Consider the following 16,274-nt stretch of genomic DNA (forward strand, 5'->3'; position numbering starts at 1 on the left):
TGTATGAGATCATTTATGTATTAAATACTTTGCCTATTTTATAGGTTTGTTGGGAAAATCAAATAACATATGAAAGTATCTATTCATTATGAAACAGCATATAAACTTTAAGTTGCCTTTTCTTTAGTTGTCTTTTTTTAACGATGAGCTATTCAGATATTTGGATGAGTTATCTCCTATAAACATTAAAGAGCCCCAGCTAGTACTATGATTATGAAATGAGGTATAAGGGTATATGCAGTGGTGTGATCATGGATTATTTCATTGGTTTTCTTCCCTGTAGCTCTTGCTCTCCAGTGTTGAAGTCTCTGTGGAACTAGTAATCTGGTTTTCCTAGAAGCTGAAGTTCTCATTTATAGTCAATTTGGTTTAGTTCTTTTCCATCCTTATTTACCTGAGGCTCCTTCAGGAAAATTACTTTGAACTCGGAACTGGCTTTAACAACTTATAAGGAGGTAAATGACAGGGATCAAAAGCCACTCCAGGCCTGACATGCTTGACAGGCTCTGGCACAGAGTATTGGTATTCCTGGCCTCTCTAAACCCAGAAGTAACTATTAAGAACAAAAGATACCAAGGCCCCTATCTCCCACCTGGCCAGGCTTCTGACGCAGCCCTTCCATCTTCCTTCTGTTCTGTTTCCTCTCTAGTTCGCAGTGCCCCATCACTTGGCATCAGGGATAAAAAGGAGCTAAGGCTGGACGTTCTGAGAACCAGTTTGGTGTAGCCTTTCCTGAGAGCAGCCCAACCTGCTCACAAGTCCACTCTGACCAGTCTCAGAACACACAGGGGCCCAGGCAAAACAAGGCCTGGGGAGTCCCTTATCACTGGCACTTCATTTCCTGCTGGGCTAGAGCCTTAAGATCTCTGGTGGAAGGGCACAGAGGCCACACAAAGAGAATAAAAGATGGAGGCACAGTAGCTCACACTGTCCTGGGGAAGCTCCAGTAGAGAGCAGTCCTGGGTCTTCCCTCTGAGGTCCTACATCTTAGTGCAGGATCTAACACAGGGCACCAGTTGAACAGCTTGTGCTCTAGATAACTACAGTTCCTGGTACATAGTAGGTGTTACAGAAATACTCGTTACATGAATGAACGACAGGTTTAAGCCATAACACCAGCATTAGACCACACAGTACCTGGACACAGCTACAATTCTAATGCCAATCAAAAAAACAAACAACAGTGCAATTGAAGTAGTAGAACTAAGTCTAGGGACTTGAAAGTTAATCCAGAGGATCTCAACCGTCGGACACAACTCAGGAAAACTCAAGAGCCATACAATAGCAATGCAGCAACCAAGATCAATCACTGTTATTATTTAAAAGCAGTTTCTAGTACACAGGGCCTCGGGGCACTTACAACCCCCACAAGGGCCAACTACCTGAGATCAGAGTCTGACCAGCTAGGTGGCCCCCCTTGCATCCAGGAGGTGGTCAGGAGGCTCATCCAGAAGGGCTCTAAGACAGCAGCAGAGCTGACAAAGAGGTCCCATGGAAGTGTGCGGTTCCCTTGGCCTCAAGGCCACAAGTCCTAGCTGTAGGCCTCCTGACCTGCTAGGTACCCGCCTTCTGCTTTATTCTCAGAGACCACTGCAGAAGCCTGTGTTCCAGAATGGGCTGCCACTTGCCTAGGAAGGAAGCTGGGGGCACGTACGACCTGGTTACTCAATGTTGTCATAGACGTGGATCACATCCTCGTGGTTGCTGAGAACCTGGATGAGATAAGCAGCTTGTTCCAGGTCGGGGTCAGCCAGCTGCACCTTTGAGTTGGGGATGAACTCTAGTGTACAGGACACAGAACACAGGCCCAGGGAGTCCAGCTTCTTCCTCACTTGATGCAGTGATGAAACATCACAAATAAACTAGGGATAAAGGAAAGTCAGGAGCTGAGGAGCCAGGAGGTAATAAGACAAAGGTAGACAGAACTTGCAAAGTCCTAAATGTAAAAACCACTGTAATGTATCACTGGGTTTGAGCTCTTCACTGGCAGGCACATGTTCTCAATGTTCTGAATCTTTCTCATAGTCCTCAGTACAGTAGGCCCTATCCAGTATTCACTTAATAAATGTTTGTGCAATATGTGAACTCTTTGTCTCACCTCTACCCTGGGGTGCAGGAAGGAAGAAACCAAGAGAGGCATGCCTGAAGGCCCTATTAGGGCCCTCTTGGAAGCCCATCAAACACAAAGACTTCATACTTACTTTGAAAATGTTATTTTCTTCTTCATCTTCAGTTTCTTTGACATCCTCAGCTCCTGCTTCAATTGCCAGCTCCAGGGCACGCTCTAGGTTCACAGTTTTCTTTTCTTTGTCTTCCACTGCAACCACGATCACCCCCTTTTTGTCAAAGGAGTGACGAGCTCCTTCAGTCATCACTCCCCTGACAGGGAAGGAAATGGGCTGGAGTGAGTGAATGCCTTAGACACCCAGCCTCCATAAAGCACAGCAGGCTAATGCTATGTCTTTCCCACCCAGCCTACAGAGCACACACGGACATGGAGTGGCTCTCTTCCTGAAGGAGAAGATGCAGCTGTCGCTGGGTAAGGGAACAGTCCAAAAACAGCCCCATCCTCTATTTTCTGCCCTGACTGGACTTTGGAGAATGCAAAGACTTTGCTCATCATTGCCTGTGCCATTAAGACTCCAGTCCTGGTGGAACATTTTAAGACCTGGGTATTATATGGCTACAGATCAGATAATGGGACAAAGATCCTCTCCTACACCTGATGAACAAGTCTTTTGGATCCTGCATAGTATAGAACACTTTAAGGGGGAATCAATTCACTAACTGGATTCTGCTAAGGAGGAAGTATGCTTAAAACCTGAAACATGGCTGGGCATGGTGGCTCATGCCTATAATCCAAGCACTTTGGGAAACCAAGGCGGGAGGATTGCTTAAGGCCAGGAGTTCAAGACCAGCCTGGGCAACATAGTGAAACCCAGTCTCTCTAAAATAAATAAATAAATAAATAAAAATAATACAACTATTATGTACCCATAATAATTTTAAAAAAATTTTTTTAATGCAAAAAAAAAAAAACCCAAAAAGCTTGAAACACCACCAGGGATCAACCATATTATATAATAATAATAATAATAATACAACTATTATGTACCCATAATAATTTAAAAAAATTTTTTTAATGCAAAAAAAAAAAAAACTCAAAAAACTTGAAACACCACCAGGGATCAACAGTACTTGCCTAAAGGCTCTTCCACACCCTCCTAGAAACACACATACCCATTTTTGTTCAGGATTTGTTTAATGTCCGACTGACACTTGGAGCCACTATTAGACAATGCCTCAATGAGCAGAGAAGAGCCACCAGGGCCTCGAGCCTCATACAGCAAATATATGTCCTTAGTTTTCTGTAATAAACAACACAAGTACATGTTCATGTTTTCCAATACCCTCCCACATGTCAGCCCAGAACCACAGGTACCACAAAGTTGACTAGGCTAGATCCTGAGCTCTTAAGTCTTTATTTTTGTCCTTGCCCTCTAAGAAGAGACCCTCGGGACCAACTTTTGAAGTAACTGGAAGTACAACCCCTAGGAAGGGAGTCTATCTGCCTAGTCCTTCCCCATCGATCAGTCATCGATCAGTCATCTCCCAGCTTTGCTTCCTCCTCTGCTCCACAGAATCCAACATCTGTCCCCCTAGCCACTCCCACCAAGACTCATCCTCCTACACCCACATGCTGTAGGAAACTCCTGTGAAGTTTGAATGCTCCTAACCTGGGTTGCTGAGTACTACTGTGAAAAATCACACACCTGGGCCTCGTCATAAGAACTGCCCAAAACAGCGTGGTCTCAAAATCCAAATAATCCAGAACTCTAGTGACCACTTTCACCTGGACCTTCTACATCCCCTCTCATCCCCTGTCCATATATCTGATCTTCACCACTCTCTCCAAGCACCCTGTCCTGCACCTTCCAGGAACTCTCAACTAATAACTTCTCCCTTCCTCTTTCACAAAGGAAATAAAGTGCCACTAGGTGGGGGAAAAATCCTATATCTCCACCACGTTATCTGCACCACAGCCTACATGAAGGCAGTAATATAACAGTGAGAGCACAGGCTCTCAAGTACGTCTGGTTTCAAGTCTGTTATTTCCTGTGTGACCTGAGTCAAGACACCTAACCTTTCTGTGCCTCAGTTGTTTCAGGTTGTTTTGAGGACTCAGTGAGATAACCCATACAGAATTCTTATCAAAGTGCTTGGCCTGCAGTATGCACTCAATACCTATTAGCTATTAAGACTATTATTACTTCCTCAGATCCTTCCTACTTGTCCCGGAGGAAAAGGTTTCCCCTCACCTGGGCCCTACATCGCTGATCTCCCACTATCACTATCCCCCACCCTCTCCCTTTCTATTGGCTTTTCTTCCTTAGGGCGTAAACATCTGAAAAAGAAAAACAAACCCTTCCTCAACCTAACATTGGGGACTCCCCAACACTGTACTCCTTTTTTCTACCTCATCTCCTCCCAACTTGGCTAAACAGTCCCAGGCTGTATGGTTGTGTACACTGTGCAGCCTATTCCCAATGACACTCCTACAACCAATGGCCAAGGACAGAGAGCCCCGAGAAACCTCTGGATCGAGGGTATCAACCACATTGCTACCCTTCTCTCTGAAAATTTAAGGAGCTGTTTGGTGATCTTCCATACATGAACCCCGTGGGGGCTGTGATCAATAACAAGCATGTCAAACAGGACAAACCTCCATTTTCAGCGCTGCCTCAATCGTTGACTTGGGCATGTGCTTGCTGCGACACACCTCTAAGATGTTGGCCAGGTTGCTATTGAGCTCAGGGTTGGGGCCTCCCTCTGAGATAAAGAGAAAAGAGTGAGTGAAAACATCTCATTACGGCATGGGAGAAAAAAGGGATTTCCAGCATCTCCTCCCTAAACTGAAACTGGCAAGTCACCACTCAGCCTTTGGTTAGTTTAGAACATTTTATTCAGTGTTTAAATGGGATATGGAGGAGAAGTATTTTGGAAAAGAAGTTTCTAATTCACTCTGTCTTTAGGGATAGTTATTCTGTTACGTTTCAGCAAACTACTTTTTGTGTTAGATGAAGAAGTAAGGGACATAGATGGTAACAACGTCTCCTGGACTTATTAATACCCCTTGCTCTTACTCTGCTATTTTGTGCGTAAGTACTGAAATGCTCACATGACATTGTAATCATGCTCACTCTCTCCGAGGGTAGGGGCTGTATTTCATCATCTTTGTATTACCAGTGCCTGGCACAGAATAAACACTCGATAGTGTTGAACTTAGTATAAAGAATTTAGAAGAAAAAGAACCAAAGAGAAATACCAGGCATACGTTGCAAAGGTAAATTAATATTAATTGAGTGCCTCTTATGTGCCACAAACTACCTCAAGGTGTGCATTATCCCTGTTTTACAGAAAAGGAAGCTGAAACTCAACACCACTTGCTCAAGGTCATAAGTTAGTCAGTGACAGAAACCAAGTCTTCCTGACTCCAAAATCCATGCTTTTTACAGGACTTTTTCTCTACTCCTACTGGTGACTGGTACTAAATAGAAAAAAAGCCTTTTTAGGGTGGTTACACAATGGAGAAAAGACATGGTTGCAAACCCACCTGACAAGGAAATGCGCTCAAGAAACCCTAATGAGGCAAACTGAGGCCTAGGCAAGTTAATAGCTTTATTCAATGCCCTTGCCACAGCCTATATGCTACTAGAGGCAACTTCAGAGAGATGTGTGTCTCTTCAGGAGAGACACATATTTGACCTGGCTCTGTGGATCCGTTTCTATTAAGTACCCAGCTATAGACTAAGATGAAATCACTTTTACCATCTTATCTTCTCAAGAACAGCTCCCTCTGACAAGCTGGCAGATGCTCAGTGTCTGGAAAGGTGAGTGGGGACATTCAATGTAGGTAGATGTTTTGAGGGTTTATGAGGTGGGCAACGGTGGGAATTGGGGAAAGAAAGAAAATAGGGCGGTTCTGGGAGGCAAGTGAGGCCTTGGGCACTCAGAGGGCAGCGGCGGGCAGCGATGGCTGACCGTCAGGTTCTCACCTTTAACCGCCAGGCGGATGTTCAAACAGAGTTTGGAGAAGATGCGACTCCTTTCGGCGTCTTTGGGCCCCTTGATGTGCCTGACTTTGGACCACTTATTGTGCCCGGCTGGGGCCACTGCGGTCAGGTGCAGCGTCCTGCCAGGAGCGGAGCCGCAGCCCAGGGGATCGGGCTGGAAGGGCTGGGGGGCGCGTGGAGGAGCCGCCCGGACACCGAGACTTTGTGCCCACAAGCATCGGGCACCGGCCCTGCTCAGGCTGGCGGCGGCCCAAGCAGCCATTGGCTCCGACCCTGGACTGCAAGCTGGAAACAGCAGCAGCCAAGGTCAGCCCGTCCGGTCCGCCACCAGAACAAGCCGGTAGGGACCCCGCGGCCGCCTCTGCCAGTCACCAGAGACCCAAAGGATGAAGCCCTCCTGGAGCAGCCCACCCGCGAATGACCCCACACCCTCCCCGTGGCAGCCGGAAGTGGGGGCCTTCTATGGCGTAGCACACTTCCTTTCTTGGGTTCTTTCCAAAAATACGTCCCCATCGCCTGCAAAGTCCGTTCCGCAGCTGCACCGGACTCGCTCCTGTCCTGCCCTTGCGCAGAGCGCTACAGAGGAGAGGTGAGCTACTGCACAAGCCACTTGCCCAGGGCGCGCCGGACTTTATTTTCCATCATGAGCTATTAATAGTAGAGATACACCTGAGTTATGAAACTGATTTTTGCTTCCAAATTGCTGTCTAAATCTAAGCATGTCCAGAATGATAAATGTTTTGTTGTTGTAAAGGAATATATAGTTCAACTGCCTCATGTTACAGATAAAGAAACAGCTGCCAGAGAAGTGATTGGCCCAATCATTTAATCTCTCTGAGCTTCTCTATCTATAAACAAGGATGTTACTACTTGCTTTACCAACACAGGAAGGTTGAAAACACAAAATGAGCCCTTGGAGCTTTTAAGCAATAAAGTCTAATGTAAATAGCCACAAGTGATCATAGTGATTAATCCCCTAAATGCAAGACATGGCTTTGGGACAGATTCAGATGAGTCACAGGCCACTGGGAGAGGGAGAATGATCAGATGAACTTTTTGAAGCCAAATTCCCCTCTTCATTTTCCCTCTGCTCTCCTGAAAGAGAAAACCGAGGCCATTAGGAGAAGATGGAGAAGAAAGAAAGAAGTGGCAGCTGCTAAAAAACTTTGTAGTGGCTCCCATGCTGGCGAGATTAAGTCAAAAGGGCTTGGTCTGTTAGGCAGAGAAGTAGGACAGGTGTGAAGTTTAAGCTTGTGCCCTCTGGGGTTAACTGGGTGGGTTCAAACCCTGGTTGTTCCATTTATCAGTGTAACCTTGGCCTTTGCTTTCCCATATGTGTTTCCTCACCTATAGGGTGGCCTTTGAGGATTAAATGGGATAATGGATGCAAAGTACACAGGCATGCATAGGTTTTATGTCTTTTGTTATTTAAGAACCTCCACAATCTCAGATCTACTCATTTTCCAGTCTCATGCGCTGATGCTGCACTCCTGTGGGAGAGATTTACTCACTGTACCCTGAGTACAAGCTCTTTATCATCTTTTGCTTCTCGCCGTTTGGAGTGTCCTTCATTGTCTTCACTGGTGAAATCTTTATCATGCTTCAAGACCCAGTTCAACTGTCATCTCCTCAGTGGAACCTTCTTACAGTCCCCCTTTTGAATGTTTAGCTGTAATTAGAAGTTCATTTATGAATTTTTATTATTATCCAAGCTACTTAGTGATGAGTCCAGCACTCACCACCTTGTACTCTGCAGATTAGAAACACCAAATTGCTCCTAGTATTTCTCTAAATTCCTGTATTAAGCACAAAACTGTGTCTTTGCTGGCCTGTTTCATCTTACTTCATCTGGCTAGTTTTGTTTTTCCTTTAAGATTAAACTCAGGCATCATTTCCCACCAGAGGGAAACATCTCCAAAGTCTCCATTTGAGCTCAGGTGCCCTTCATATAACCCGTCATATATGCTTGTACCTTAGCACTTACCTTTTTTATATCAAAATGTTTATGTCTGTCTCTGCCATGATACTGAAATCTTTCAGAGCAGAGCTGTACTTCCTGTGCCCAACACAGTTCTTATTTGTGTTTATAAATAACAGCTTTATTGACATATTTCATATATCATACAGGTCACCAATTTAAAGTATACAGTGGTTTTTTAGAATATTCAGAGTTGTACAGCCATCACCACAATCAATTCTACATTTTCATCATCCCAAAAAAAAGACCTGTACCCATTAGCAGTCACTCCCCATTTCCCCCAATTCCCAAAACCCTAAGGCAACCACCAATTTACTTTTGTCTATGGGTTCTGCCTCTTCTGGACATTTCATATGAATGGAATCATACGACTACATGATCCTTTTGTGACTGGCTTCTTTCACTTAGCATGTTTTCAGGATTCATCCACGTTGTACCATGTATCCACATTTCATTCCTTTTTATCGCCAAATAACAGTCCATTGTATCAATATACCATATTTTTATTTATCCATTCATCAGTTGATGGACAGTTGGGTTGTTTCCACCTTCTATTATGAATAATGATGTTATGAACATTCATGTACATGTTTTTGTGTGAACATGTTTTCACTGCCCTTGGGTATATACCTAAAAGTGGAATTGCTGGGTCACATAACTCTTCTGTTTAACCTTTTGAGAAACTGCTAGACTATCATCCAAAATGGCTGCATCATTTTACAGTCCCACCAGCTATGTATGAAGGTTCAGTTTCTCCACATCTTTACTAAATCTGTGTTTGTGTGTATTTTTTTTAAGAGACAGGATCTCACTGTATCATCCAGGCTGGTCATGAACTCCTCGTCTCAAGTGATCCTCCCACCTCAGCCTCCTGAGTAGCTGAGACTGCAGGTGTGTGCCACCACACCCATCTTAAATTTATGCTTTTGACTACAGCTATAGCCATCCTAGTGGGTGAGAAGTGGTATCTCATCATTTTGATTGTATTTTCCTCTAAATAACTAATAATGTTAAACATCTTTTCATGTGCATCCTAGCCATTCATACATAGTATTACTTTTTGTAATTTAAAAATATAGTTTATTATAAATGTTACTTTGAGTAGCAAAAAGCAGGTTAATGGGACTTATAATCATAAATAAGCATACAGGCCAAAACGGGGTTTGAGATTGCCCTAGTCCAATCAGCCTAAACCCACCAGGGGAAAAACTATGATCCAACAAAGTCAGGCTTATTGGCTCACTACAAGGGAGACTGCATACCACAGGAATGGTAAGGTGTCTCACCAAACAAAGGAAAAGATGGTCATAGGTGAAATCTGAGTGAAATCGAGTTTGATAGGCTCAAAGGAACACAGGTGAAAAGAGGACAACATCAGCTCTGGATGGCAAAGTGGACACAGGGGATTAGTTCCTTTGGAAGTGCAAAGTTAAGATAAATGTGGAATGTTGTGTTCAGAAACTCTAGCATTGAAGCTGTATACTGAGTTGGAAATCAAGGCTGCTTCTCTATGTCAAAGTGACTTAGCTCCTCTAAGCAAAACTGTAAGGCTTCATTCTCACTGATACGATTTCACAAGTAAACTTTGTCAGCCTATGATTTTAGAGAACAAAGTTTCTCATGGATTAAAAAAAAGTCACTCAGAGAAGCGAGTTGTTATGACACTTTACGTTGCAGTGTGTTCTTGGAAGAAATATTATATCCTGTTAATGGTGCAGCTGGTTTTATCTCTGTCTCCCAATATGTGATGAATGGCAGGGCAGATTTTTACTTTCTCAGCCTAAGCTAATAGTTACTTTCTCAAGATAAATTCACAGGTGATTGAACCATCTCTAGAGGATTGGTTGTCAGGGTCATTGAAATCACTTAACTAACGAGCCTTGGAAGCTACAGACTGGCTGAAGGTATCATCAGATTAGGTTTGAATATATTGTCCAACAGCTCTCGATGAATGAGATGACATTGGTTATTATTCCAGATACTGTGCCAATTTGCTGGTGTGGCCAAGACATAACTATTTACTCACTACTTCATTTCCTCTTCCAGGGCACACAGGATGGCTATATTTCTTGACCTTCCTTGCAGTTAGATTGGAACCATATGACTAGGTTTGGTGGATAGGGGCAGAGGTGAGCCATCTCCAGGCCTATCCTGAAAAACCTATCTACCCACCTCCAAGGCAACCTGGAGGTCACATGTTCTAGATGATGTAGCTACAAATTGGAGAAGGATCAACCTCCAAAGGACTTTGTGTAAAATAAACTTTCGTTGTGCTCAGTTCCTGAGAATGGGGGATTTGTTATAGCGCATAGCCTATCGAGATAAGTATAGTCAGTGTTACTCTCCCAGCTTTGTCCTTTAAAACCAGAGAGCAGGAATCATCTTTTTCCGTAAAATATACATTAACTTGACTTCCTGTCTCACCCCTGTCTCAAGAGACACTTTCTTCATTGCCTATCCTCCTAAAATGCAATTCTGATCACGACTTCCCTCTGCGTAAATTTTCCAGTCTCATACAGGAGTGTAAGGTCTCAAATTTTTGCAAAGCACAGAAGACTCTCCCTGGCCTGGCTCCTGCTTACCCCTCTAGCTACATTTCTCACCATTCACCATACAAAACCCCACACCAACTTGGAATTCTCTGAACATGACCATACTCTTTCTTGTCTCTAGAGCTTGCACATGGATGTTCTCTCTGCCTTCAATGCCATTCCCTATTCCTGGAGAACTCCTCCTCAGCCTTTAAAACCCAGTTTGGGCACCCAAAAATGAGCAATTTGAGGGTCATGTCCCCCATGTCCCCAAGCACAGAGGAGGTACTCCATGTTTTGTTACCTGAATAACAAGTGAATGACCGAACGGGAGATAAAAGGTGATGAGTCGGACTGTCAGAGAAGTGTGATTCCCCCTGCCAGCATCTGGAACATGACCACAGTGACAAAATGGGAAGAAGGGAATTCATCACACAAAGAAATTCAATCTATACATGTTCAAGTTTTATTACAAAGTATGATGGGCAGAAAATACGGTACTTCTTATACAGGAGGCTGAAACAGAATGAAAGGGTGAAAATTAGGTTTAATGTACTTAGGAAACAAGAAATAAAGTCATAGATATAACACTCCACTTTCAAGTGCCTTTGAAGTAGACTTCAATAGAGATTCCCCATCGTCACTTCACAGCACAGTGTTAAAATTTTATTATAAGCCCTGTGTACAATAAGTCCTGTGAAAATAATATTTATAAAAGAAAAATGGTTACAGTACAGTTCTGCAAGGGGCTGCTTCCTCTCCACCTGACCATGGGATGCCACAAAACCTACAGTATAAAGGGAAAGTTTAAATATGTAACAAGAAAGTAAATTCAGACATACTAGGCTAAAGGGCACAGAAATGGATCAGAGCTTAACATTTCAGAGAGCAAGAAATGTCCATTTTCTATATAAAAGTTTATACAATCATGCTACGAATTCACACTGAGGGTTGTGGGGAGGGAAAGTCACTGGCAAAAGAGGTCATAAAATACACAGGAACCAAAGCGAGTGAGTCATACTCGACTAAACCAATTCAAAGCTGCAGCTCAACAATTTTCATAACACACTGTATACCACAAGCAACCCAAGGTGAGAACATTTCTTTTAAATAGATATCGCAAGTTCATATCCACTGGGTTGTTCCAGAGGTGGGTACCTATACGTTTTCCAGCTGTTACACAGACTGTCAAGATGTTTCTTCTTGAGTTCAAACGTTCTTTAGCTTATTTGTTTCTGGTTGGATATACCAGTCCAAGCCTCTTTGGGAAGGCACCTGCATGTTTCCATGTTTAAAAAATGACATCCAGAAAGCAGCCTGAGAGGACCTGGCCCATCCCATGTGGCCACACATTTGACTTTGACCATTAGCAGCAATGACAACTGTGGGAAGAGGAGAGGGTGCAGGGGGGTGAGGTGGGCAAGGCTCTGCAACATGAGACACTCTCAGTAGCTGACCCAGCCAGGGCCTGGCCCAGGGTTCACAGTGACGGCTCACCTCAGCTCTCTTCCTGGGAAAACCCAACCTAAGTGCCAAGCATGACCCTCCTTCCTCGTCCTGGAGTGCAGACAGTAAAGGGAAAGGCTTCTACTTCAATGGTCTCCTCTTCCCCAAGCCAGGCAGTCCAAGGGGCTGCCATATTCTCGAAGTGGGGAAGGTGGAGGGACAACAGAGTGGGCTGCCCTCCCATGCTTGGTAAACCCTGCAGCTCCTACATGTCCTTACAGCCTAGGAATCCAAGGCCCAGGCTGCAGTAGGGAGAAAGTTCTACAGTGGAAAGGCAAGAGGAGAGAAGAGAAGAGAAAAAAGAGGGGTGAAAGACTGCATGACTGTTTACAACCTCTGCTTCTGCTTTGTACAAACCTACAACCAAGAAGAACCTGGTCTGGAATAATCATGGGACTCCCAACAGCTGTAGGCTTTTACCACCAAACCACCCACATTTGCTCTGCTGAAGGGAGGGGTTCCCCTCTGCCTTGAGCTATCATCCTGTCCCCACAGGGACCCAGCATCACGGGTGCCCCAGGAATGGTCTAGAAAGGCTGACCCAGGCTGAGGGCACGGTCTCACTCCACAGCCACCCAACAGTCTGAATGCCTCCCCACCTCAGACCTTCATGCTAATATCGCGTCCTTTGATCTACAAGAAAACACCACTGATTTTCTCCTGTGTCTTCAATCTCCTACAATTTCAGTCATAACTATAATCAAAACTTTGTAGGATTCTGAATTCTTTGTATTTCTTCCTGAATCTTAGTTATTTCTCTGAAAGCTGATCCAAGTTCTGGTAAAGAGTTTCTCGTCTAGTTATCAAATATCTTACCTCTTCAAGTTCTAACATTGCAGGCTAGCTCCTCCCTGAAAGGAGAGGTTCCAACTCTCCAGAATGTAAAAACTCAAGTCCTTGAATGACTGTACTGGACTTGACCCATTCTCCAGCCCCCTGGTGGTAAAGATCTGAGGCCTCATTTGTTCCGCACCTCCACCCTCCCTCAGAGCAGACCAAGAAACGCACAGGCAGCTTTGGCCCAGCCTGCCAAGAGCAAAAGGGCCATCACCAGCTGAGCTAGAGCCCACGTGGCTTTCCTGGTAAAGTGCTGGCAGCTGCTCCTCTCACACTCGGGGAGAGCGGACCCAGAGCTTTTCACTCACTCTCACTGGCTGCAATTTGAGAACCTCAACAAATTAAACAGACTTGCTTTTGGAACTACAACAGGATCTGTGCTTCCTAGAACACAGCTGGCTAAGGGCTTTCTAAATCCTGAGACTACAGAAATCCCCTCCTCAGCCATGGGTCATCTGGCCTACAGTGTAAAGGGAGGGTGAGAGCTGGGACATCAGAAGACCAGCCACCGTGAGTCTGTGTTTGCTCAGGAAGGTGAAGGGTCTCACCTGGGACGTCAGGAGGAGGACTGCACTGCAGGGCCTAAGGAAGGGTGACAGGGCTGGGAGTCCACAGGGCAAGGAAAAAAAAAAACCTTAAAAGTTGCTGATGTCCAGAGTAAATAGCTACTTTTTCCAAATAGCTTCCAGTTATTATTATTAACTAATTTTTTTTTGGTTGTTTTTGAGTTCTAGTTGACTTTTTTTTAATTTTTTTTTGGTTGTTTTTGAGTTCTAGTTGACAAATCTTACCACTCAGACCAGGTTTAAGTGCAGATCAGGAAAAAAATCTTAACTCAGAACTCAGTGGAGGTAAGCTCTGCCCCAGAAGAACCACCCCTTCCACCTCTCCTACTTCCATTTCAGACCCTTCCCCACAGGGAGGAAATGATGGCCTAGAGCAAGCAGCCACCAACTCAGACTTGCTGCCCCTGAGAGAAGGATCCAGTAACCATTATCAAACACAACGAACAGCAGAGGAGGGTTCTGACCAAGAATTGCTCGTTTTACGTCTTCAAATGATGTAGTACAAATCTGGTGGTGAAATGAGGAAAGTCCACGTCAAGCACACGGCCAGCCAAAGAGCCCCCAAATCAGAACCACAAAGTAAAAAGGTACAAGGAGAAATAACCCTGACTAAAAAAAGAGCCTTTTTCTTTGGGAGAAGCCCCTGTGTAGTAAAAGCATAGAGCTATGACTTTTGACATACAACTACATCTGCTTCTGAAAAGGAAGACTCAACCAAAAAGAGTTTAAGGGCACAAAAGAATGAACTGCTTTATTTCTCAAGCAGGTGAGAGCCTAAGTGGACAAAACCATCAGCCATCAGGCCTGCTGTATCCTAATCTCAGATGAGCAACACAAAGGTTCTTTAAAACCTTCAGGCACCAGGCACAGCATGAGGAACCTGGCCAACTCTCCCCCAGAGCACGTCCCAAACTCTGCCTGGCCCAAGTACTCATCCGACACTGGAATCACACACAAGCCCCCTCCATGGAACACATTCATGTAATGGAAAGATGCCTGCGGCCTGTAAGTCAACACAGACAGCTGCAGCCTACAAGTCCAATACTGCTCAGAACCTAAACTGGGGGAGGGGAGGGGTTGACAGGAATGGGTAGAGCTCTTAACTGGCTGACCCCGGGGGTCTGTAATTCTTTTTAGCTATCTAGTCACTTATGGCCTACGGTCGCCACATGAGAGCTGTCAGTCCCCACACTCTACAGATCTTGTTCAGAGTCAGAAGCATGGACTGTATGCCTCCCAAGAAGACCCCTCACCTCAGAGCGCCCAATCCAAAAAGTGGCCAATATTCTAACAGGGACAGTAAACTCAACCAACAGAAATACCGAAATTCAGCTCAGAGATTGTTCTTGCCTATCATTCAAGACACGAAATGGAACAGCCTGGGGCTTATATTTGGAGGGAAAAACAGACTCTGAAACTACGTACTGAAAATATGCTCTAAGTTCAGCTTCCTGAAGCTATTCCCCTCAAGTCAGGCACCCCAAGTAGCCTGCCTATGTCCGCTCTACCATGTTCCCAGCAGGCACCAGTGGGGCTGGACAGTGGTACTTCAGGGTGTAACAGAAGCCTTCCTATGTCTCATTGCGAGTCCAGAATGCCCTTGAGAAGAGCCAGGCTAAGAAAAAGTGTGATGAGTCAGCAGACTTCAGAGCACCAAGGTGGTTTCAGGAGTCCCGGTCAGGTATGTACTACTCAGGCAGTGACTCAAGAAGGCAAACTGCTCATGGGGTCAGGGGCCCAGTACCAGCTCCAGGCACTGAGGGAAGACAGGAAGGTACAAAGAGGGAGAACTATAAAACGAAGAAACCAGGAAGAGTAAAATTCTTTTCATAAAAAAATTAGCCTGATAAAAAATATACAAAGTTGAAGTTTGTTAAAGACATCGATGCTAGGAGGACAGACAACTTCAAATTGGTATTTGTTCCCACGTAAACGTAAGTGCTAACACGGACATGGACGTGGACAAGACATGGGCTGCTGCCTTGGGCAGCAAACAGACGGAGACATCTGGGGCAGATGAATACAAACATAGCTAGTGCTTGACTGCTCATTAACATGACAACTGACAAACAAATATACAGAAATTTTTAATTGAGGAACCAAAAGAGAAGAGGAAAGGAGAGAAAACCTTAAAACTCAGCCCTGGGCTGAGGAGGCGCCACACAGCACTGAGTCTGGCACAGAGAGCGATGGGTAACTGGCCAGGAACTCTTAGAGCAGCTTCTGGTAACAGTGGGTGCAAAGCAACGAAAGACATACTGGCCACCGGAAACATATTTCTTCTTACTTTGGGGGTGGGGCAGAGGCGGGAAGCACACAAGCCCCTGCCTCGTGGGCACCGAGCCACTGACACTACACTCTGAGTATCTCCAGGCAGTTGTTGTAGCAGATGGCAATCCAGTCGGGCTGAGTAGATGCCCACTGCACATTGTTGATCTCTCCTTCGGCTGTGTAGGCCAGGATAGGGTCCTCGATGGCCCGGGGCATTTGCTGGATGTCCCAGATGAGAGCTTGATGGTCATCCGCTAAGGACAAAGAAAGTCAGCAAGCAAGGTCACAACTTAACCAATGGAGATGACGATCCCTGCATTTGGGGAGTGAGCCACAGTTCACAAGCATTTGCTCACCAAAGCCCCTGTGAAGAAGGTTTTATTTTAAGCCCCGATTTTATAGATGAGGAAACGTTAAGGCAGTTGCCCCAAACCACACAGCTCTGCCACTCACTGGTGGCAGAGCCAGAACTCAAACCTAGGCCTTGACTCCATGTCCCATTCAGACGTCC

General features: G+C 45.0%; 2 protein-coding genes across 2 annotated transcripts in view; both read right to left on the reverse strand.

Moving 5' to 3' along the window:
* Positions 1–1,288: 1,288 nt before the first annotated feature.
* On the reverse strand, positions 1,289–6,930 carry LOC105825037 (translational activator of cytochrome c oxidase 1). Its single transcript, XM_012662700.1, has 5 exons — positions 6,057–6,930; positions 4,724–4,830; positions 3,241–3,368; positions 2,202–2,379; positions 1,289–1,862 (listed from the first exon to the last, which is right to left on the reverse strand). Exons 1-5 carry the CDS (start codon positions 6,334–6,336, stop codon positions 1,662–1,664), a joined length of 894 nt encoding a protein of 297 aa, XP_012518154.1. The 5' UTR covers positions 6,337–6,930; the 3' UTR covers positions 1,289–1,661.
* Positions 6,931–15,316: 8,386 nt separating this feature from the next.
* DCAF7 (DDB1 and CUL4 associated factor 7) overlaps positions 15,317–16,274 on the reverse strand; it is a 23,862-nt gene continuing 22,904 nt past the window's right edge. The window contains exon 7 of the mRNA XM_012662713.1: positions 15,317–16,017. Within this exon, the coding sequence (XP_012518167.1) occupies positions 15,845–16,017 (173 nt within the window). The 3' untranslated portion in view covers positions 15,317–15,844. The remainder of the gene's footprint in view (positions 16,018–16,274) is intronic.

The sequence above is a fragment of the Propithecus coquereli genome, unplaced genomic scaffold (genome assembly GCF_000956105.1).
Source record: "Propithecus coquereli isolate 6110/MARCELLA unplaced genomic scaffold, Pcoq_1.0 Scaffold119, whole genome shotgun sequence".
NCBI lineage: Eukaryota > Metazoa > Chordata > Mammalia > Primates > Indriidae > Propithecus > Propithecus coquereli.